At 52.2% G+C, this 22,743-nt stretch overlaps 1 protein-coding gene across 1 annotated transcript in view; it reads right to left on the bottom strand.

Annotated features, from left to right (window-relative positions):
- Positions 1 to 22,743, bottom strand: part of LOC144611746 (homeobox protein meis3-like) — a 189,701-nt gene that overhangs the window by 30,901 nt on the left and 136,057 nt on the right. The window contains exons 6-7 of the mRNA XM_078430979.1: positions 9,864 to 10,009; positions 1,109 to 1,185 (exon numbers count right to left, since the gene is read on the bottom strand). Coding sequence (XP_078287105.1) covers positions 1,109 to 1,185; positions 9,864 to 10,009 — 223 coding nt within the window. The remainder of the gene's footprint in view (positions 1 to 1,108; positions 1,186 to 9,863; positions 10,010 to 22,743) is intronic.

The following is a 22,743-nucleotide window of genomic DNA, read 5'->3' as shown; positions in this document are numbered from 1 at the left end:
GCGCTGTCTGTACGGAGTTTGTACGTTCTCCCCGTGACCTGCGTGGGTTTTCTCCGGGTGCTCCGGTTTCCTCCCACACTCCAAAGACGTGCAGGTTTGTAGGTTAATTGGCTTCGGTAAAATTGTAACTTGTCCCTAGTGTGCGTAGGTTGGTGTTAGTGTGCGGGGATCGCTGGTCGGTGCGGACTCGGTGGGCCGAAAGGCCTGTTTCCTCGCTGTATCTCTAAACTAAACCAAAATAAACCATACATTGACACAATCAGTTGGAACTCAAGTACAACAGGTAGAGCACAGGGGAAGATACAGAGTGCAGAATATAGTTCTCAGCGTTGTAGCGCATCAGTTCCACAGACAAAGTCCAATGTCCGCACTGGGGTAGAGGTGAATCGGACAGTGCCCTGACTTATGGAAGTGTTCTGTTTAGTAACTGAGTGAGCACTAGAATGGGCACATGGGATTCAGTAATGCCAGCAGCTTCGCCCTCTTTTGCAGCTTGAACAACTTTATAAATCAGATGTGAGTTCTGCAAACCATTGGTTGCAATTTCAGGAAATAAAGTTTTGTGGTCATGGGGAGAACCCCATTCTCCCCTCCCCCACTCTCCCCTTCCCCTCCCCCACTCTCCCCTCCCCCACTCCCCCCCTCCCCCACTCTCCCCCACTCTCCCCTCCTCCTCCCCCACTCTCCCCTCCCCCACTCTCCCCTCCCCAGTCTCCCCTCCCCCACTCTCCCCTCCCCCACTCTCCCCTCCCCCAGTCTCCCCTCCCCCACTCTCCCTCCCCCACTCTCCCCTCCCCCACTCTCCCCTCCCCCACTCTCCCCTCCCCCAGTCTCCCCTCCCCCACTCTCCCCTCCCCCACTCTCCCCTCCCCCAGTCTCCCCTCCCCCACTCTCCCCTCCCCCACTCTCCCCTCCCCCACTCTCCCCTCCCCCACTCTCCCCCACTCTCCCCTCCCCCAGTCTCCCCTCCTCCTCCCCCACTCTCCCCCCTCCCCCACTCTCCCCTCCCCCACTCTCCCCTCCCCCACTCTCCCCTCCCCCACTCTCCCCTCCCCCACTCTCCCCTCCCCCACTCTCCCCCACTCTCCCCCTGATCCCGGACACTCACCAGTTGTTGACCTGTAGGATTGTCAGCCCCGTGTCCTGTGCCAACTGTTTCTTCTGCTCTTCTGAGGGGTACGGGTGCTGGAGGGGGAGAGAGGGGAGAGGGGGAGTGAGTCACCATGTCTACCCCGATGCAAGAATAGAGAACCCCCCTCCCACCACCACTCCCCTCCTCCCCTCCCCTCCCCATCCTCTCCCAACCCCGACCCCCACCTCCCTCCCCCACCCACCCCTCGTCTCCCTTCCCCTCCCATCCCCTCCCCACCCACCCCTCCCCGCCCCTACCCATTCCTCCCCTACCCATTCCTCCCCTCCCATTACCTCCCCCTCCCCTCCATCCCTACCCCTCCTCCCTCCCCTCCCCTCCCCTCCCCTCCCCTCCCCTCCCCTCCCCTCCCCTCCCCTCCCTCCCCTCCCCTCTTAAGGATAGCGGAGTGAGGGGGTATGGGGAGAAGGCAGGAACGGGGTACTGATTGAGAGTGATCAGCCATGATCGCATTGAATGGCGGTGCTGGCACGAAGGGCTGAATGGCCTCCTCCTCCACCTATTGTCTATTGTCTATTGTCCCCTCCCCTCCCCTCCGTCAACCTCACGCCAATCCTCAGTTTACAGACACAAAGTGCTGGAGTAACTCAGCGGGACAGGCAGCATCTCCGGAGAGAAGGAATGGGCGACGTTTCGAGTCTCTCTCCCTTTCTCTCTCTCTATCACACACCATCACTCTCTCCTTCTTCCATACCTACCATTCTCTTCCCCTCTCCCTCTCGCTCTCCCTCCCTCCCTCCCCCTCCCTCTCCCTCTCCCCTCCCTCTCTCCTCCCTCTCTCCCTCCCTCTCGCTCTCCCCTCCCTCCCTCTCCCTCTCCCTCTCTTCCTCTCCGTCCCTCTCTCCCTCCCTCTCTCCCCTCACTCTCTCTCCCTCCCTCTCCCTCCCTCTCTCCCTCTCTCCCTCTTTCTGACCCATCTCCTCCCCTTGTCTCTCTCTCACCCTTCTCTCTCTCCTCCTCCCCTTCTCTCTCCCCTCCTCCCCTTCTCTCTCCTCCCCTCTCCCTCTCCCCTTCTCGCTCTGTCTCTCTCCTCCATTTCTCCCTCTCCTTCTCCACCCTCTCCCCCCCTCCCTTCCCTCTCTCCCTCTCTCCGTCTCCCCACTCTCCCTCCTGCTACCTCTCCCCAGCTCCAGCAGCGAGGCTGGATGTCTTGATGGTTTAATTCAAGGCAAGGAGCAGAGCTCAGCCATGGAAGTAATCATTGCAAGCAGCCCCAGGGCAAATGCCTTCAGTCAAACGAGGAGCTGGGCGAGGGAATCTGGGGAGATGCTGTGCGTGCATCTATAAAGGGCCCAGCCACTTCACAATCTGGCGAGAGAATTAACGCTGTCAATGGAACGACACATCGGGGAGCGAGAGGGCAGGTGGGGAGAAAGTGCTAAACACTCTTAGACAGGAGATAGAAACATAGGAACACAGAAAATAGGTGCAGGAGTAGGCCATTCAGCCCTTCAAGCCAGCACCGCCATTAGATAGAGCTCTAGGGGCTAGCGGAATCAAGGGATATGGGGAGAAGGCAGGCACGGGTTACTGACACTGGATGATCTATTTCAATAAGATCATGGCTGATCATCCAAAATCAGTACCCCGTTCCTGTTTTCTCCTCATATCCCTTGATTCCGTTAGTCCTAAGAGCTAAATCTAACTCTCTCTTGAATCCAGACACAGTCTGAAGAAGGGTCTCGACCCAAAACGTCAACCATTCCTTTTCTCCACAGATGCTGCCTGACCCGCTGAGTTACTCCACCACTCTGTGAAACGTCACCTATCCATGTTCTCCAGAGATGCTGCCCGACCCGCTGAGTTACTCCAGCATTTTGTGTCTATCTTCGATTTAAACCAGCATCTGTAGTTCTTTCCTACACATTCTCTCTAGTATTCATCAGGTGAGGAGGAATTTCTTCAGTCAGAGGGTGGTAAATCTGTGGGATTCTTTGCCACAGAAGCCTGTGGAGGCCAAGTCAGTGGATATTTTTAAGGCGGAGATTGGCAGATGCTTGATTAGTTTAGTTTTGTTTAGAGATACAGCGCAGAAACAGGTCCTTCGGCCCACCGAGTCTGCACTGACCAGCGATCCCCGCACACTAACACTATCCCACACACACTAGGGACAATTTTACATTCATACCAAGCCAATTAACTTGCAAACCTGTCCGTCTTTAGAGTGTGGGAGGAGACCGAAGACCTTGGGGAAAACCCACGCTGGTCACGGGGAGAACGTACAAACTCCGTACAGACAGCACTCATAGTCCGGATTGAACCCGGGTCTCCGGCGCTGTGAGGCAGCAACTCTACCGCTGTGCCACCGTGCCGCCCTTAGTGAGGGTGTCAGGGGTTATGGGGAGAAGGCAGGAGAATGGGGTTAGGAGGGATAGACAGATCAGCCATGATTGAATGGCGGAGTGGACTTGATGGGCCGAATGGCCGAATTCTGCTCCTAGAACTTATGGACTTAGAATCTCCTGAGAGGAGAGGAGAGGAGTGTCCCAATCAATTGTCCATCTCATGGCTTACTGGGAATATAAAACAACCGGAATAACGGCGTCTCTGAGCCAGTCATCTGCAACCTCAGAGTGTTCAAGGTTTCTCCTGCCCTCAGCATTACTTTACAGCAACGCAGGTCACTGAAGACAGTACATGGCCAATGAAGCAGAGAAACATAGAAAATAGGTGCAGGAGTAGGCCATTCGGCCCTCCGAGCCAGCACCGCCAATCAATATGATCATGGCAGATCATCCACAATCAGTACCCCGTTCCTGCTTTTTCCCCATATCCCTTGATTCCGTTAGCCCTAAGAGGTAAATCTAACTGTGCGGCAACTGTAGAGTTGCTGCCTCACAGCGCCGGAGACCCGAGTTCGATCCCGACTACGGGTGCTGTCTGTACGGAGTTTGTACGTTCTCCCCGTGAGTTTTCTCCAAGATCTTCGTTTTCCTCCCACACTCCAAAGACGTGCAGGTTTGTAGGTTAATTGGCTTGGTGTATGAATAAATTGTCCCTAGTGTGTGTAGGATAGTGTTAGTGTGCGGGGATCGTTGGTCGGCGCGGACCCGGTTGGCCGAAAGGGCCTGTTTCCGCGCTGTATCTCTAAACTAAACGGAACTAAACTAAACTCTCTATCAAAGCCTTGTAACTCTCCACAAGATCACCCAGAGGAGAGGAACCGAGAACCAGAAGACCGAGGTTTAAAGTGGGAGGGACGAGATTTAACAGGAACCCGAAGAACAATCTTTTCACTCAGAGCGTGCAGAGTTCCCTGAAAGTGGCGTCACAGGTAGACAGGGTGACAAATGAGATTTCTGGTAAATGGGCCATCATCAGTCAGGGTTTTGAGTCTAGAAGACAGACACAAAACACTGGAGTAACTCAGCGGGACAGGCAGCATCTCTGGGGAGAAGGAATGGGTGACGTTTTGGGTCGAGATCCTTCTTCAGACTGAGTCTCACGTGAGCTTGTTCCGGTAAGTCTGAAGAAGGGTCTCGACCCGAAACGTCACCCATTCCTTCTCTCCAGAGATGCTGCCTGACCCGCTGAGTTACTCCAGCATTTTGTGTGATACCACCTTAATAAGGACGGTGATTTAGTCGTATAGTAGTCTACAGTATTTAGTATATTTGTTTGACTTGTATTATGGGGGTGGGTTTTGTTTTTACTTATTTCGTACTGTAAATATTATTGTAAATAATTGATTAAATTATTTTTGTTTAATTTAAGAAAAAAATGGGGCAGCCTGTCTCGGTCAAGATTGGAGAGTCAAATCTCCGGAGCGAGACTTGAACCCACGACCGCCTGACCTCGAGGTGAGGAGGCAATCGATGGAGCTGCAGGGGCCTACTGAGCTGATAAGGAGCCTCTGTCCTCAGTTTTACTTCTGTACACTGGCTCTTTGTGTTCTCACTTCAGGCACCAAAGCACTTTACAACTTATCAAGTACGTTTAGTTTAGAGATAGAGCGCGGATACAGGCCCTTCGGCCCACCGAGTCTGTGCTGTCCTTCGATCACTTGTTCACGCCGGTTCTATGTTATCTAGGGTTGCCAACTTCCTAACCCCCAAATACGGGACAAAGGGTGACGTCGCCGCCCCCCCGTGCCCCACGTGACCTCACCCAGCCAGCGGCCACGTGCTCCCGCTCCACCAATGGCGGCTGCCATTGGTGGAGCGGGAGCACGTGGCCGCTGGCTGGGTGAGGTCAAGTGGGGCGGTGACGTCACCCTTGGTCCCATATTTAGGAGCGAGGAAGTTGGCAACCCTACTAATACGGGACAAGGGTGGTCCCGTACGGGACGAACCAATTTAGCCCAAAATATACTGGATGTCACGGCTAATACGGGACAGTTGGCGACCCTAATATTATCGCACTTTCTCACCCACTCCCTGCGCACCAGTGGTAATTTACAGAGGGGCCGATTAACCCACAAACCCGCACGCCTTTGGAGTGTGGGAGGAAACCGGAGCGCCCGGAGGAAACCCACACTGTCACAGGGAGGTCGTGCAAACTCCACACAGACAGCGCCCGAGCTCAGGATTGAACCCGGCTCTCTGGCGCCGTGAGGCAACGGCTCCACCCGCCGCGCCACCGTGCCGCCCTTCAATTAATCTCACACTTTGTGTTTTGCTCTAAGCGCACGTGAATAATTTAGATTATAGACAATGGACAATAGGTGCAGGAGGAGGCCATTCGGCCCTTCGAGCCAGCACCGCCATTCAATGGTTGATCATTCTCAATCAGTACCCTGTTCCTGCCTTCTCCCCATACCCCCTGACTCCGCTATCCTTAAGAGCTCTATCTAGCTCTCTCTTGAATGCATTCAGAGAATTGGCCTCCACTGCCTTCTGAGGCAGAGAATTCCACAGATTCACAACTCTCTGACTGAAAAAGTTTTTCCTCATCTCAGTTCTAAATGGCCGACCCCTTATTCTTAAACTGTGGCCCCTTGTTCTGGACTCCCCCAACATTGGGAACATGTTTCCTGCCTCTAACGTGTCCAACCCCTTAATAATCTTATATGTTTCGATAAGATCCCCTCTCATCCTTCTAAATTCCAGTGTATACAAGCCTAGTCGCTCCAGTCTTTCAACATATGATAGTCCCACCATTCCGGACCCTTCCCCAGTCTGAAGAAGGGTCCCGACCATAAACACCGCCTGTCCGTTCCCTCCTCTGATGCTGCCTGACCCGCTGATTCCCCTCAGCACCCCTCGATTCTGCTCAAGATCCCAGCGTCGCAGATCTCCGCTGTCGAGGTACGAGGTGAAGTCAGAATGCTTAAAACAAACTTGCGGAGACAGGATCGGGGGCCTTTTCACCACAAAGCTGGACAAGACAATTCACAAAACAAAAGAGAGAGGGAAACTTTGTCCTTCCAATTAGAGATGGAATGTGCCTCTTCTTTTCTTGTGCTGCTTCAGGGGCAGTGGCAGCAGATGGCCGATAACATTGTGATCTATCTCATTCTGTGGTGGGCTGGGCCTTCACAGGCCAGGCCTTTGCTTGCCCTCTCTGTTTCTTATCTGACAGGCTGGTGATAGATGACGCCCCACATCGGAGTGTCTCACACACTGGGGCTTGTGTCCTCCAACTTCTGACAGCCGGGTGACGGATTGGGGCCTGGAGAAAGCGCAGGCCTCTCCGCCCTCACTCCTAGGCCCGACAGCAGGCTGGGCCCCGGGGGGTTGCCGTGGGTTACCGGATCCTGCGGCTCTGTTCCGAAATGCAAATGGCCGCACAACAAACACTCTCGCTGGGTTGCTGACAGCTGTGACCTGCCGTGAACCCGGAAAAGGGGGTTGGACAGAAGTGTCCTTGGGATGTCGGAGCTGGGAGATTAATCACGGCATTCTGACAGGAGAAGGTGGCTTCCAGGTCACAACCCGAAACACAGTCACAGCTTTTTACAAACAATTTGGACGCACACCATTTAATCTCCCCTCCCTTGCCCTTTCTCTGATGTTCTCGCAAAAAAAAAGAGCCTGACTTCAAAAGCAGACTTGCAAATTTTGCTGAAGGAATGAAAGAATGTGGCTACAGGTGTCTCCTTGCAACAGGCTCCCCTGGGCCTTAACCAAATGTGGAACAGCGGATTTTTTACCCAGAGAGTTGTGAATCTGTGGAATTCTCTGCCACAGAGGGCAGTGGAGGCCAATTCACTGGATGAATTCAAGAGAGAGTTAGATAGAGCTCTTAGGGCTAACAGAATCAAGGGATACGGGGAGAAAACAGGAACGGGGTACTGATTTTGGATGACCGGCCATGTTGAATGGCTGTGCTGCCTCGAAGGGACCAATGGCCAACTCCTATTTTCTATGTTTCTACGTTTCTATTAATAGTGCTTTATTGAGGCAGTGGGCAGCAGTCTCGGGGTTGACGTCATTATAGAACAAGAACGTGGATCAGAAATTGCTGCCATTTTCGGCACGGTGGCGCAGCGGTAGAGTTGCTGCCTCTAAGCGCCAGAGACCCGGGTTTGATCCTGACTACAGGTGCTGTCTGCATTAGGGTTGCCAACTGTCCCGTATTAGCCGGGACATCCCATATTTTGGGCTAAATTGGTTTGTCCTGTGCGGGACCGCCCTTGTCCCATATTAGGCCTGGGGGGTGCTGTAGGCCCGGACACTGTAGGTCCGGACACTGTAGGCCCCGATGCTGTAGGTCCGAACACTGTAGGCCCCGACGCTGTAGGTCCGGACACTGTAGGCCCCGACGCTGTAGGCCCCGACGCTGGAGGCCCCGACACTGTAGGCCCCGACACTATAGGCCCGGACACTGTAGGCACAGACACTGTAGGCCCCGACGCTGGAGGCCCGGACACTGTAGATCCCGATACTTTAGGACCGACACTCTAGGTTTCCGACATTTCAGCTCCGGACAGTGTAGGTCCGGACAGTCTGGAGGCCCAGGCGCCGCCTAACGGAAGTTGCATAGCAACCCACCACCCGGCCCGGCTCAGGCGGCCGCCATTGTTGGAGAGGGACCACGTGGCCGCTGGCTGGGTGAGGTCACATGGGGCGCGGGGCGGTGATGTCTCCTTGTCCCGTATTTGGGAGTGGGATAGTTGGCAACCCTAGTCTGCACGGAGTTTGTACGTTCTCCCCGTGACCTGCGTGGGTTTTCACCGGGTGCTCTGGTTTCCTCCCACACTCCAAAGACGTGCAGGTCTGTAGGTTAATTGGCTTTCGGTAAAGATTGTAAATTGTCCCTAGTATGTGTGGGATAGTGTTAGTGTGCGGGGATCGCTGGTCGGCGCAGACACGGTGGGCCGAAGGCCCTGTTTCCACGCTGTATCTCTAAACTAAACTAAACTAAACTAAATTAAACCAAACCAGGGCCATTGTATTTGTTCCAACGTTTAGTTGAGTTTAGATCTTCGGCCCACCAAGTCCACGAGGACCGTCGATCACCCGTTCACACTAGTTCTATGTTATCCCACTTTTACATCCACTCCCTTAACACTCGGGCCAATTACTGAGGGCCAATTGTAGAGTCATAGAGCCTTCGATTGATACAGCGTGGAAACAGGCCCTTTGGCCCAACTTGCCCACACTGGCCAACATGCCCCAGCTACACTAGTCCCACCTGCCTGCGTTTAGTCCAATTTCCCCCAAACCTGTCCTATCCATGTATCTGTCTAACTGTTTCTTAAACGTTGGGATAGTCCCAGCCTCAACTACCTCCTCGGGCAGCTCGTTCCATACACCCACCGCCCGTTGTGTGAAAATGTTACCCCTCAGATGCCTTTTAAATCTTTACCCCTTCACCTTGAACCTCTGTCCTCTGGTCCTCGATTCCCCTACTCTGGGCAAGAGACTCTGTGCATCTACCCGATCTATTCCTCTCATGGTGTCTGCCTCTGCTCCTTTTGAAAGCCCCTTAAAACAAATCTGTGACCACTGTTTTGGGGCAGCCCAGTAGTGCTGCTGCCTCACAGATCCATCGATTATTGTTCAGTCCTGATCTCGGATGCTATAAAGTCACAAGAGATAGAAGCAGAGTTAGGCCATTCGGCCCATTCGGCCCTGTTTTAAAACGGTTACAATTTGTTTCATTGGGTTGTTTAAATGAATACTGACTAGCTAATTAAATTATTGCATCGTATGGGAGGCGCATTCCCAATCTCGTTGTACCACTGTACAATGACAATAAAGATATATTGTATTGTATTGTATTGTATTGTATTGTATTGTATTGTATTGTATTGTATTGTATTGTATTGTATTGTAATGTCTACTCCGCCATTTAATCATGGCTGATCTATCTCTCCCTCCCAACCCCATTCTCCTGCCTTCTCCCCATAACCCCTGACACCGCACTAGTCAAGAATCTATCTATCTCTGCCTTAAAAATATCCACTGACTTGGCCTCCACAGCCGTCTGTGGCAAAGAATCCCACAGATTCACCACCCTCTGACTAAAGAAATTCCTCCTCATCTCCTTCCTAAAGGATCGTCCTTTAATTCTGAGGCTGTGCCCTCTGGTCCTACACTCTCCCACCAGTGGAAACATCGTCTCCACATCCACTCTATCCAGGTTGCCTGCAGATTGGCAAGGTGGCACAATGGGTAGAGTTGCTGCCTCAGACACCCAAGTACTAATCAAAAACCAATCTATCTCTGTCTCTATCTAGGGGTGAGGGTAGGCAAGGAGATGGTTCCTTCACACCCTCCTCCATCCCCCACCCGGCCCTGCCACCCCCCCCGCCCGGTCCAACTCTTACCGTGAGATGCTGGAAGAGCCATGCCCGCATGATGTTGGTGGCGACTTTCGGGAAGATGCCCCTCTTCTTCTGCCGTCTCTTGTCCTTGTCGAGTTCGTCGTCGTCTCCGGTCCCGGGCGAGGCCAAGCTGTTGTCCAACGCGTCTCCTGGGGAGAGAGGGACCGGGCGATCAGCGACACCAACCGCAGAGTGCGCCGGGCGAGGTGGCTCACTTCAGTTCAGTTTATTGTCCCGTGTACCGAGCGAGGTACAGTGAAAAGCTTTTGTTGCGTGCTAACCAGTCAGCGGAAAGACAATACACGATTACAATCGAGCCGTCCGCAGTGTACAGATACATGATAAGGGAATAACGTTTCATGCAAGGTAAAGCCAATCAAAGATCGCCCAAGGGTCTCCAATGAGGTAGATAGTAGTTCAGCACTGCTCTCTGGTTGTGGTAGGATGGTTCAGTTGCCTGATAACAGCTGGGAAGAAACTGCCCCTGAATCTGGAGGTGTGCATTTTCACACTTCTGTACCATAGACAATAGACAATAGACAATAGGTGCAGGAGGAGGCCATTCGGCCCTTCGAGCCAGCACCACCATTCAATGTGATCGTGGCTGATCATTCTCAATCAGTACCCCGTTCCTGCCTTCTCCCATTCGTCTGTGGGGGTTAGTTTGACATTGTCCACTTGTGACCTCTAGTTTAGTTTAGTTTAGAGATACAGCACAGAAACAGGCCCTTTGGCCCACCGGGTCCGCGCCGACCAGCGATCAGCCCGTGCACTAACACTATCCTACGCACACTAGGGACAAGTTACTATTTACTTTAGCCAATTAGCCTACAAACCTGCAGGTCTTTGGAGTGTGGGCGGAAACCGGTGCACCCGGAGAAAACCCACGCAGGTCACGGGGAGAACGTACAAACTCCACACAGACAGCACCCGTGGCCAGGATCGAACCTGGGTCTCTGGCGCTGTGAGGTAGCAACTCTACCGCTGCGCCACCGTGCCACCCAGAATTTCGCACATGCAAAGACATGTATACAAGACAGTAGCAGGCAAGTCCAGGTCTCAATCCCTCTCTCTCATTCAATGAAATCATGGTATTCCCACTGAAACCTCAATTCCGCTCCTCAGTTTGAGTGTAGTTTATTGTCATGTGTACCGAGGTACAGTGAAAAGCTTTTGTAGCGTGCTAACCAGTCAGCGGAAAGACAATACATGATTACAATCAAGCCATTTACAGTGTGCAGATACAGGATAAGTGAAGGTAGTCACAAAATGCTGGAGAAACTCAGCGGGTCAGGCAGCATCTCGGGAGAGAAGGAATGGGTGACGTTTCAGGTCTGAAGAAGGGTCTCGACCCGAAACGTCACCCATTCCTTCTCTCCCAAAATTCTGCCTGACCCTTTGAGTTACACCAGCATTTTTTAGATTTTTTTTAGATTTAGAGATACAGCGCGGAAACAGGCCCTTCGGCCCACCGAGTCCGTGCCGCCCAGCGATCCCCGCATACTAACACTATCCTACACACACTAGGGACAATTTTTACATTTTACCCAGTCAATTAACCTACATACCTGTACGTCTTTGGAGTGTGGGAGGAAACCGAAGATCTCAGAGAAAACCCACGCAGGTCACGGGGAGAACGTACAAACTCTGTACAGACGGCGCCCGTAGTCAGGATCGAACCTGAGTCTCCGGCGATGCATTCGCTGTATTTTGTGTCTACCTTCGATTCCAACCAGCATCTGCAGTTTTTGAAAGACTCGTGTCTCCCTGCAACTGCAGATGCTGGTTTCGACCGATGACAGACAAACTCTTGGCTCCCGGAGTGAAGTAAATGTCACCGCCACCATGTGTTAAAGAGCGACCATTTGTTTTTCAACAATGACCCCCTAACTGCATTAGCCCACGTGGGCAAGCATCTGTCTTACATCCACTCTGTCAAGGCACTCCCGGTAGGGGTGGTCACGGTGGCGCAGCGGTAGAGTTGCTGCCTTACAGCGCCAGAGTCCCAGGTTCGATCCTGACTACGGGCGCTGTCTGTACAGAGTTTGTACGTTCTCCCCGTGACCTGCGTGGGTTTTCTTCGAGATCATCGTTTTCCTCCCACACTCCAAAGACGCGCAGGCATGCAAGTTAATTGGCTTCAGTAGAATTGTTTCCATGCTGTATCTCTAAACACGAAACATAGAAACATAGAAAATAGGTGCAGGAGGAGGCCATTCGGCCCTTCAAGCCAGCACCGCCATTCATTGTGATCATGACTGATCATCCACAATCAGTAACCCGTGCCTGCCTTCTCCCCATATCCCTTGATTCCACTTGCCCCTAGAGCTCTATCTAACTCTCTTTTAAATCCATCCAGTGATTTGGCCTCCACTGCCCTCTGTGGCAGAGAATTCCACAAATTCACAACTCTCTGGGTGAAAAGGTTTCCTTCTCACCTCAGTTTTAAATGGCCTCCCCTTTATTCTTAGACTGTGTGGCTCCTGGTTCTGGACTCCCCCAACATTGGGAACATGTTTCCTGCATCTAGCTTATCCAGTCCTTTATATAATTTTATTTGCCTCCATAAGATCCCCTCTCATCCTTCCGAACTCCAGTGAATACAAGCCCAGTCTTTCCAATCCAAACTAAACTGAGCTAAGACACAAAGTAACTGCAGTAACTCAGCAGGTCAGGCAGCATCTCTGGAGAACATTGAAAGGTGATGTTTCGGGTCGGGACCCTTCTTGAGACATGGATGTTTTGGCCTGACTTTGACCAAAGTTGTTTCACGGTATCTTGATATACACAACATAAATAAACCAGTACTAATTTCAGCAAGCTTCAAAGCACATACCACCAGATTCAGGAACAGATTCTTCCCTGCTGTTATGGTCAATAGACAATAGACAATAGGTGCAGGAGGAGGCCATTCGGCCCTTCGAGCCAGCACCGCCATTCAATGTGATCATGGCTGATCATTCTCAATCAGTACCCCGTTCCTGCCTTCTCCCCATACCCCCTGACTCCGCTGTCCTTAAGAGCTCTATCTAGCTCTCTCTCGAATGCATTCAGAGAATTGGCCTCCACTGCCTTCTGAGGCAGAGAATTCCACAGATTTACAACTCTCTGACTGAAAAAGGTTTTTCCTCATCTCCGTTCTAATGGCCTACCCCTTATTCTTAAACTGTGGCCCCTTGTTCTGGACTCCCCCAACATTGGGAACATGTTTCCTGCCTCTAACGTGTCCAACCCCTTAATAATCTTATACGTTTCGATAAGATCTCCTCTCATCCTTCTTGGTCCACCCATAAGCTCAGGGTGTAGTCCCGATCTTCCAACTTATCCTATTGCGGATCTTGCACTTTTCTCTCTGTAACTGTATTGTTGTGACAGTATATTCTTCACTCTGGTATGTTTGCACTACCTGTTGTACTTCTGTGTGGCTTGATTGTATTGTGCACAGTATGGTTTGATTTGACAGGGTCATACGCAAACTACAGCTTTTAGTTTGGTTTAGTTTAGTGATACAGCACGGAAACAGGCCCTTCGGCCCACCGAGTCCGCGCCGACCAGCGATCCCCGCACACTGACACCATCCTACACACACTAGGGACAAGTTACAATTTTACCGAAGCCAGTTAACCTACAAACCTGCACGTCTTTGGAGTGTAGCAGGAAAACGGAGCACCCGGAGAAAACCCACGCAGGTCACGGGGAGAACGTACAAACTCCGTACAGACGGCACCCGTAGTCGGGATGGAACCCGGGTTTCTGGCGCTGTGAGGTAGGCATGTGTGAGTGTGTGCATTTGTGTGTGTATGGATGTGCGCGCGTGGATGCGTGAGCATTTTTGTGTGCGTGGACGTGTGTGCAGTGTTCACATGTGTCAGTGCGTGACCGCATGCGTGTGCATTAGTGTGTGTGGTGCAAATCTACCACCGTGCCACCCCAGGTACTCTCGCCCAGGTGACAGGGAGAGCCGTTGAGAAGGGGACGTGTGGCCTGTGTACCCTCACTTGCCAAGTCACAGGCAACTTACTGCCTTTGCATTTATGCTGTTTTAATAATAATAAACCGCCAGCCTTCAACAGCTGCCGCAGTGTTCTGTCCTCGGGCTAAAGGAAGGCTTTAAAAGCCTGCCTGCAGGGCATCTAAATAATGCATCTAACAGCCCAGCATCCCGTCCCACTTGTCATCACGTGCAGTCCCCCGTGCCTGCCTGCAGCTTGCTCTCTCCAAACACCCCGTCCTCCCGGCTCGCCAGCACGCCAGCACGCCAGCACTCTCCGCCCTCGCACTGCCCAGCCCGGTCACCACGACCAGCCACACCACGGGATCAGCACCAAACCCCACGCCCTGGGTCAGCAACTCTACACCGGCTCACACGCACACACGCCCGCTCACACGCACGCACGCACGCTCACACACAGGCACACACGCTCACACGCACGCACGCTCACACACGCCCACACACGCTCACACACACACACACACACACACTTGCGCACACACTCACAAGCACGCACGCACGCTCACATGCACACACTCTCACACATGCCCACACACACGCGCACATACTCACACGCTCACACGCTCACACACGCCCACACACACGCATACACGCTCACATGCACACACGCTCACATGCACACACGCTCACACACATGCTCACACACATGCACACACGCACACACACGCCCACACACATGCACACATGCCCACAAACTCACACGCCCACATGCACGCACGCACGCTTACATGCACACTCACACATGCCCACACACATGCACACGCTCACACACACATCCACGCACACGTGCCCACACACACTCACGCATGCACACATGCGCATGCACACATGATCACACATGCCCACACACACACACACACACCCACGCACATACCTGAAGAAGGGTCTCGACCCGAAACGTCACCCATTCCTTCTCTCCTGAGATGCTGCCTGACCCGCTGAGTTACTCCAGCATCTTGTGTCTACCATCGATTTAAACCAGCATCTGTAGTTTTTTTCTAACACCGGTCCTCTGACATTTAGTTCAGTTCATAGAAAATTGGGTGCAGTGGGCCATTCGGCCCTTCGAGCCAGCACCGCCATTCAATATCGAAGGTATTTATTCACAAAATGCTGGAGTAACTCAGCGGGTCAGGCAGCATCTCAGGAGAGAAGGAATGGGTGACGTTTCAGGTAGAGACCCTTCTTCAGACTGCCATTCAATATGATCATGGCTGATCATCCAAAATCAGTACCCCGTTCCTGCTTTCTCCCCATATCCCTTGATTCCGTTAGCCCTAAGAGCTAAATCTAACTCTCTCTTGAATACATCAGTTAGTTTGGTTTAGTTTAGTTTAGTTTAGAGATACAGCACGGAAACAGGCCCTTCGGCCCACCGAGTCCACACCGACCAGTAATCCCCGCACACTAACACTATCCTACACACACTAGGGACAATTCACATTCCTGCCAAGCCAATTAACCTACAAACCTGCACATCTTTGGAGTGTGGGAGGAAACCAAAGGTCTCGGAGAAAACCCATGCAGGTCACGGGAAGAACGTGCAAACTCCGTACAGACAGCACCCGTAGTCTGGATGGAACCCGGGTCTCTGGCGCTGTGAGGCAGCAACTCTACCGCTGCGCCATCCCATTACTACTTACTACCCTGCCCATTATGACTTTTTATTGCTTCATGCACCAGCATCAAAAGGCAATGAGATGAATGTTCACAATAGCAGTTGGCCTTTCACATCGACTGCTGTTATCTAACAGGACTATGGCTCATCCTCTCTCCCAGTGACCCTCCCTGTACTAACCGATTTCACTTGATTTCCTTATAATATCAAAGAATTTACCGACTTCAGTCACAGTCAGTCACATGGACCAGAGACAGGCCCCACAGTCCAACCCGTCCGTGCCAAACTAGTTGCTCCATCTAAGCCAACCTCATTTACCTCTAGGTAGGCACAAATGCTGGGGTAACTCAGCGGGTCAGGCAGCATCTCTGGAGAGAAGGAATGGGTGACGTTTCGGGTCAAGTCGCCCCGGATCGAGGGGCTTGGGTCGGCCCGCTGCGGACATTTCACCGTCTGGCGCTGCCTGGAACGTGGCAACTTCAACAGCCCGAGAAGACGGCAGGGGAAGAGAGAAGACAATCTGGCCTTCCATCACAGTGAGGAGGTGACTGGAGGAGACTCACTGTGATGGATGTTTCTTTGTTCGGTTTATGTTGGTTTGTGGTTGTGTGTGTTATTGCTTATTTTATTGCTCTTATTGTTGGACTGTGGGTGACGAAATCTCGTCCAAAAGACCTGTTTTTTTTGGACGACAATAAAGGTAATTCTGATCCTGATTCTGATTCTGATTCTGATTCTGATTCTTCAGACTGATGTCAGGGGAGGGGGCGGGACAGGGATAGGATGTAGTCGGAGACAGGAAGACTAGTGGGAGAACTGGGAAGGGGGAGGGGATGGAGAGAGAGGGGACTGAAGGGACTATCTGAAGTTAAAGAAGTCAAAGTTCATACCACTGGGGTGTAAACTGCCCAAGCGAAATATGAGGTGCTGTTCCACCAATTTGCGCTGGCCATTTACCCATGTTTCACCCCTATCCCGCGGAACCTTTCCGATCTATGCACGTGTAGAAGTATCTTTCAAATGCTTTCAGGAAGGAGATGAGGAGGAATGTCTTTAGTCAGAGGGTGGGGAATCTGTGAAATTCATCGCCACAGACGGCTGTGGAGACCACGTCAATGGAGATTGACACATTCTTGATTAGTACGGGTGTCAGGAGTTAAGGGTAGAAGGAGGTACATGTAAATGTATAAAGAAATTGTCCCTAGTGTGTGTAGGATAGTGTTAGTGTGTGGGGATCGCTGGTCGGCACGGACTCGGTGGGCTGAAGGGCCTGTTTCCGCGCTGTATCTCTAAACTAAACTAAACTAATCTAAACTAAACGAAAAACTATTTCCCCACATCTATAAACCCTATAAACCCTATATCTCTCTACTTCTCTCGTTTCCCTTTCTGCTGACTTTCAGTCTGAACAACGGTCTCGACCCGAAACGTTGCCCATTCATAGGAACATAGAAACATAGAAAATAGGTGCAGGAGTAGGCCATTCGGCCCTTCGAGCCTGCACCGCCATTCAATATGATCATGGCTGATCATCCAGCTCAGTAACCCGTACCTGCCTTCTCTCCATACCCCCTGATCCCTTTAGCCACAAGGGCCACATCTAACTCCCGCTTAAATATAGCCAATGAACTGGCCTCAACTACCTTCTGTGGCAGAGAATTCCACAGACTCACCACTCTGTGTGTGAAGAAATGTTTTCTCATCTCGGTCCTAAAAGACTTCCCCCTTATCCTTAAGCTGTGACCCCTGGTTCTGGACTCCCCCAACATCGGGAACAATCTTCCCGCATCTAGCCTCTCCAACCCCTTAAGAATTTTATATGTTTCTATAATTCCAGCGAGTACAAGCCTTCTCCCCGGAGATGCTGCCTGACCTGCTGAGTTACTCCAGCATTTTGGGTCAGGCAGCATCTCTGGTGAAATAGGTGACGTTTTGGGTGGAGGCCCTTCTTCAGACTGAGAGTCAGGGGGAGAACGATTTTAACGACGCGGAGAGTCGGGTTGCCAACTTCCTCACTCACAAATACGGGACAAAGGGTGACGCCGCCGCCACGCGCCCCCACGTGACCTCACCCAGCCAGCGGCCACGTGCTCCCGCTCCACCAATGGCGGCCGCCATTGGTGGAGCGGGAGCACGTGGCCGCTGGCTGGGTGAGGTCACGTGGGGCGTGGGGCGTGGGGCAGTGACGTCACCCTTTGTCCCTTATTTGGGAGTGAGGAAGTTGGCAACCCTACTAATACGGGGACAAGGGCGGTCCCGTACGGGACAAACTAACTTAGCCCAAATATACGGGATGTCCCGGCTAATGCGGGACCCGAGTGGAGAGGTACATGGAACAAATGAGCGTGTCTGTGTCGTGAACTGAAAACGCCCTCTACTCTTGGCGTTTCCAGGAGCAGAGAAAGCCTCTTTGGAAACTCTGCAGGGCTTGGAACTAACTGCTCAGTGCCTGGCTGTGATTAATACAGCTTCCTCATGTCCTGCTGTTTTATGGACTCTCTCTGCACGAGCCCCTCAGCAGAGTTTACAGAGAACCTGTTGCCGCTCCGATGGACCCCTTCAACACCTTCCGTCAGTAAATTTATACCCTGAGTACTGTTAACAATACAACGGCGATAGTCCGCAGACATGGGCAATCTTGCTTCCTTACCTCTGCTCAAGGCAAATTAATTGTTACTGGCCTAGCCTCGCTTGTTGGAGGGTCTATGGCAATGGTTTCGCAGGTAATTTGCCGCCTGCTTTAAATCACGAGAGAACATTTGTGGCAAAACCGTCAGTCTGAGGGTTTATGTCCCTTGAACTCACGCTGACCGCAACAGGGAAAATTAAGCATTGCCTCAGTGGAAAAGGGGCTGCTCCAAAGATACTAGAGGAGCAAGATATGTAGGAAAATAACTGCAGATGTTGGTGCGAATCGAAGGTATTTATTCACAAAGTGCTGGAGTAACTCAGCGGGTCAGGCAGCATCTCAGGAGAGAAGGAAAGTGTACTACGCAAAGGAGCGTAACGTCCGCCATTTTAGTAGGCAAAACCCGCCGTGAAGAAGACCCTTCTTCAGACTGATGTCGGGGGGCGGGACAAAGCAAGATAGACCACTCGACCCTAAAAACCGCACTACGTCACGGCGGCCATTTTAGTCGACAGAAACTGGCAGAAACATTTAAAAAGAAAAATAACAAAACTCTGTGAATCGATAGATGAGATATATTCTGCATTTTTATGGTATCATCACACATACTGTTCCCCCACAACACTGATTACACTGCGAGAGGCAGAGCGAGCGGCGGGGTTTGCTTACTACAATGGCTCCTTTGCCTACTACACTTCAATATAGGCGATTTCAATGGAGTGGTCCATCTTGTTACTCTAGTATCTTTGGGCTGCACTCCAGTTGAGGCCAATAACTCTATAATGGGCCCATAATCACAACAGCAACAACAGCAACAACAACAACTACAACAGCAACAAACAACAACACCAATAACAGCAACAACAACAACAATAACACCAACACCAACAGCAACAACAACAGCAACAGCAGCAACAACAGCAGCAGCAACAACAACAATAACACCAACAACAACAACAACAACAACTACAACAGCAACAACAACAACAACTACAACAGCAGCAACAACAACAACAACAGCACAACAACAGGAACAGCAACAGCAACACCAACACCAACAGCAACAACAACAACAACTACAACAGCAACAACAACAACAGCAACAACAGCAGCAGCACAACAACAGCAACAACAACAATGACAACAACAGCAACAACAACAACGACAGCAACAACAACAGCAGCAGCAACAACAACAACAGCAACAACATCAGTAACAACAAAATCACAGTCGCATCCACACTGCAAGCAGTACTGAGGGAGGGACAGTGCTGAGGGAGGGACAGTGCTGAGGGAGGGACAGTGCTGAGGGAGGGGCGGTACTGAGGGAGGGACAGTGCTGAGGGAGGGGCAGTGCTGAGGGAGGGGCGGTACTGAGGGAGGGGCGGTACTGAGGGAGGGGTAGTACTGAGGGAGGGGTAGTACTGAGGGAGGGGCAGTGCTTATGGAGGGTTAGTACTGAGGGAGGGGTAGTACTGAGGGAGGGGCAGTGCTTATGGAGGGTTAGTACTGAGGGAGGGGTGGTACTGAGGGAGGGGTAGTACTGAGGGAGGGGTGGTACTGAGGGGTAGTTCTGAGGGAGGGGTAGTACTGAGGGAGGGGTAGTACTGAGGGAGGGGTAGTACTGAGGGGCAGTACTGAGGGAGGGGTAGTACTGAGGAAGGGGTGGTACTGAGGGAGGGGTAGTACTGAGGGAGGGGTAGTACTGAGGGGCAGTACTGAGGGAGGGGTAGTACTGAGGAAGGGGTGGTACTGAGGGAGGGGTAGTACTGAGGGAGGGGTGGTACTGAGGGGTAGTTCTGAGGGAGGGGTAGTACTGAGGGAGGGGTGGTACTGAGGGAGGGGTAATACTGAGGGAGGGGTGGTACTGAGGGGTAGTTCTGAGGGAGGGGTAGTACTGAGGGAGGTGTAGTACTGAGGGGTAGTACTGAGGGAGGGGTAGTACTGAGGGAGGGGTAGTACTGAGGGGCAGTACTGAGGGAGGGGTAGTACTGAGGGAGGGGTAGTACTGAGGGAGGGGTAGTACTGAGGGGTAGTACTGAGGGAGGGGTAGTACTGAGGGAGGGGTGGTACTGAGGGAGGGGTAGTACTGAGGGGCAGTACTGAGGGAGGGGTAGTACTGAGGGAGGGGTGGTACTGTGGGAGGGGTAGTACTGAGGGAGGGGCAGTACTGAGGGAGGGGTAGTACTGAGGGAGGGGTGGTACTGAGGGAGGGGTAGTACTGAGGGAGGGGTGGTACTGAGGGAGGGGTAGTACTGAGGGAGGGGTAGTACTGAGGGAGGGGTAGTACTGAGGGAGGGGTAGTACTGAGGGGCAGTACTGAGGGAGGGGTAGTACTGAGGGAGGGGTGGTACTGAGGGAGGGGTAGTACTGAGGGAGGGGCAGTACTGAGGGAGGGGTAGTACTGAGGGAGGGGTGGTACTGAGGGAGGGGTAGTACTGAGGGAGGGGTGGTACTGAGGGAGGGGTAGTACTGAGGGAGGGGTAGTACTGAGGGAGGGGTAGTACTGAGGGAGGGGTAGTACTGAGGGAGGAATAGTACCAAAGAACCTAGAGGAGCAAGATGGACCACTCCGATGAAGTTGCCTATCCTGAAGTGTAGTCACAAAGGAGCCATATTAGTAAGCAAAACCCGCCGTTCGCTCTGCCTCTCGCAGTGTAATCAGTGTTTTGGGTGTCTCAACCCTCAACGTCACCCGTTCCTTCTCTCCAGAGATGCTGCCTGACCCCCTGAGTTACTCCAGCATTTAGTGTCGATCTCCAACCATCCCTCACCCGCTCACACTAATTCTATCCTAGCATTTGAGGCTAATCATTCACGCTTTCATTTCCTCCCGCCTAGACTACTGCAACTCCCTATACACTGGGATCAGCCAATCTTCCCTGTCCCGCCTGCAACTGGTCCAAAACGCCGCAGCGAGACTCCTGACGGGTACCCGTAAAAGGGACCACATCACCCCGATTCTGGCCTCTCTCCACTGGCTCCCTGTACGGTACAGAATCAACTTCAAGCTCCTCCTATTCAAGTATAAAGCCCTAAATGGACACACCCCCCCCTACATCAAAAATCTTCTAACCCACCTCTCTAACTCCAGGTCCCTCAGATCGGCCGACTTGGGGCTACTCACTATCCCGCGGTCTAGGCTTAAACTCAGGGGTGACCGCGCTTTTGCGGTTGCAGCTCCTAGACTGTGGAACAGCATCCCTCTCCCCATCAGAACCGCCCCCTCCATCGACTCCTTTAAGTCCAGGCTCAAAACCTATTTCTACTCCCTAGCGTTTGAGGCTCATTGAGGAGGCGCTGTGAACTGTTTGCGTGCTACTGTATGTTTTCATTTTTTTTCTATTGGAACCTAATCAGATGTACAGCACTTTGGTCAACGTGGGTTGTGTTTAAATGTGCTATACAAATAAAATTGACTTGACTTGACGTGACTTGACGATCCTGCACACTAGTGACAATTTACAGAAGCCAATTAGCCTACGAAGCTGAGACAGACACAAAATGCTGGAGTGACTCAGTAGGACAGGCAGCGTCTCTGGAGGGAAGGAATGGGTGATTTTAGATTTTTTAGATTTAGAGATACAGTGCGGAAACAGGTCCTTCGGCCCACCGGGTCCGCGCCGACCAGCGATCCCCGCACATTAACACTATCCTACACACACTAGGGACAATTTTTTTAACATTTGCCCAGCCAAATAACCTACAAACCTGCACGTCTTTGGAGTGTGGGAGGAAATTGAAGATCTCGGAGAAAACCCACGCAGGTCACGGAGAGAACGTACAAACTCCGTACAGACGGCGCCCGTAGTCGGGATGGAACCCGGGTCTCCGGCGCTGCATTCGCTGTAAGGCAGCAACTCTACCGCTGCGCCACCGTGCCACTTCGGGTCGAGACACACCTACAAATCTGCACGTCTTTGGAGTGTGGGAGGAAACCGGAGCACCCGGAGAAAAGCCACCGTACAAACAGCACCCGTAGTCGGGATCGAACCCAGGTGCTGGAAAGCAGTAACTCTACCACTGCACCACTGTGCTGATTGCTCAGACTGTGAAAAGCAAGTACAGAGTCATACAGCACGGAAACAGGCCCTTCAGCCCAACTTGTCCATGCTGACCGAGATTCCCTATCTGGGCTAGTCCCATTTGTCCCCCTTTGGCCCATATCCTTCTAGACCTTTCCTATCCATGTACCTGCCCAGGTATCTTAAATGCTGCCTCAACTACCTCCTCAGGCAGATAGACACACAATGCTGGAGTCAGGCAGCATCTCTGGAGTAAAGGGATGGGTCAAAGATCGGGTCAAGACTCATCTCCAGACTGGACAAGGGTCCCGACCCTAAACGTCACCCATCCTTTATCTCCAGAGATGCTGCCTGATCCGCTGTGTTACTCCAGCACTTTGTGTCTTTCTTCGGTACACAAGCAATTGCAGTTCCTTTGCACACACTACCTCCTCTGGCAGTTCGTTCCATACACCCTCCACACTCTGAGTGAAAACGTTGCCCCTCAGATTACTATTAAATCTTTCCCCTCTCACCTTAACACATGATAAGCGTTTGACGCCACTAGGCCTACATTCGCTGGAGTTTAGAAGAATGAGCTCGTGGTGCTCCAATCCGAGG

The sequence above is a fragment of the Rhinoraja longicauda genome, chromosome 41 (genome assembly GCF_053455715.1).
Source record: "Rhinoraja longicauda isolate Sanriku21f chromosome 41, sRhiLon1.1, whole genome shotgun sequence".
Classification (NCBI taxonomy): domain Eukaryota; kingdom Metazoa; phylum Chordata; class Chondrichthyes; order Rajiformes; family Arhynchobatidae; genus Rhinoraja; species Rhinoraja longicauda.
Note: the sequence above shows the minus strand (reverse complement) of the source record. Positions and strands in the feature narration are given on the sequence as shown.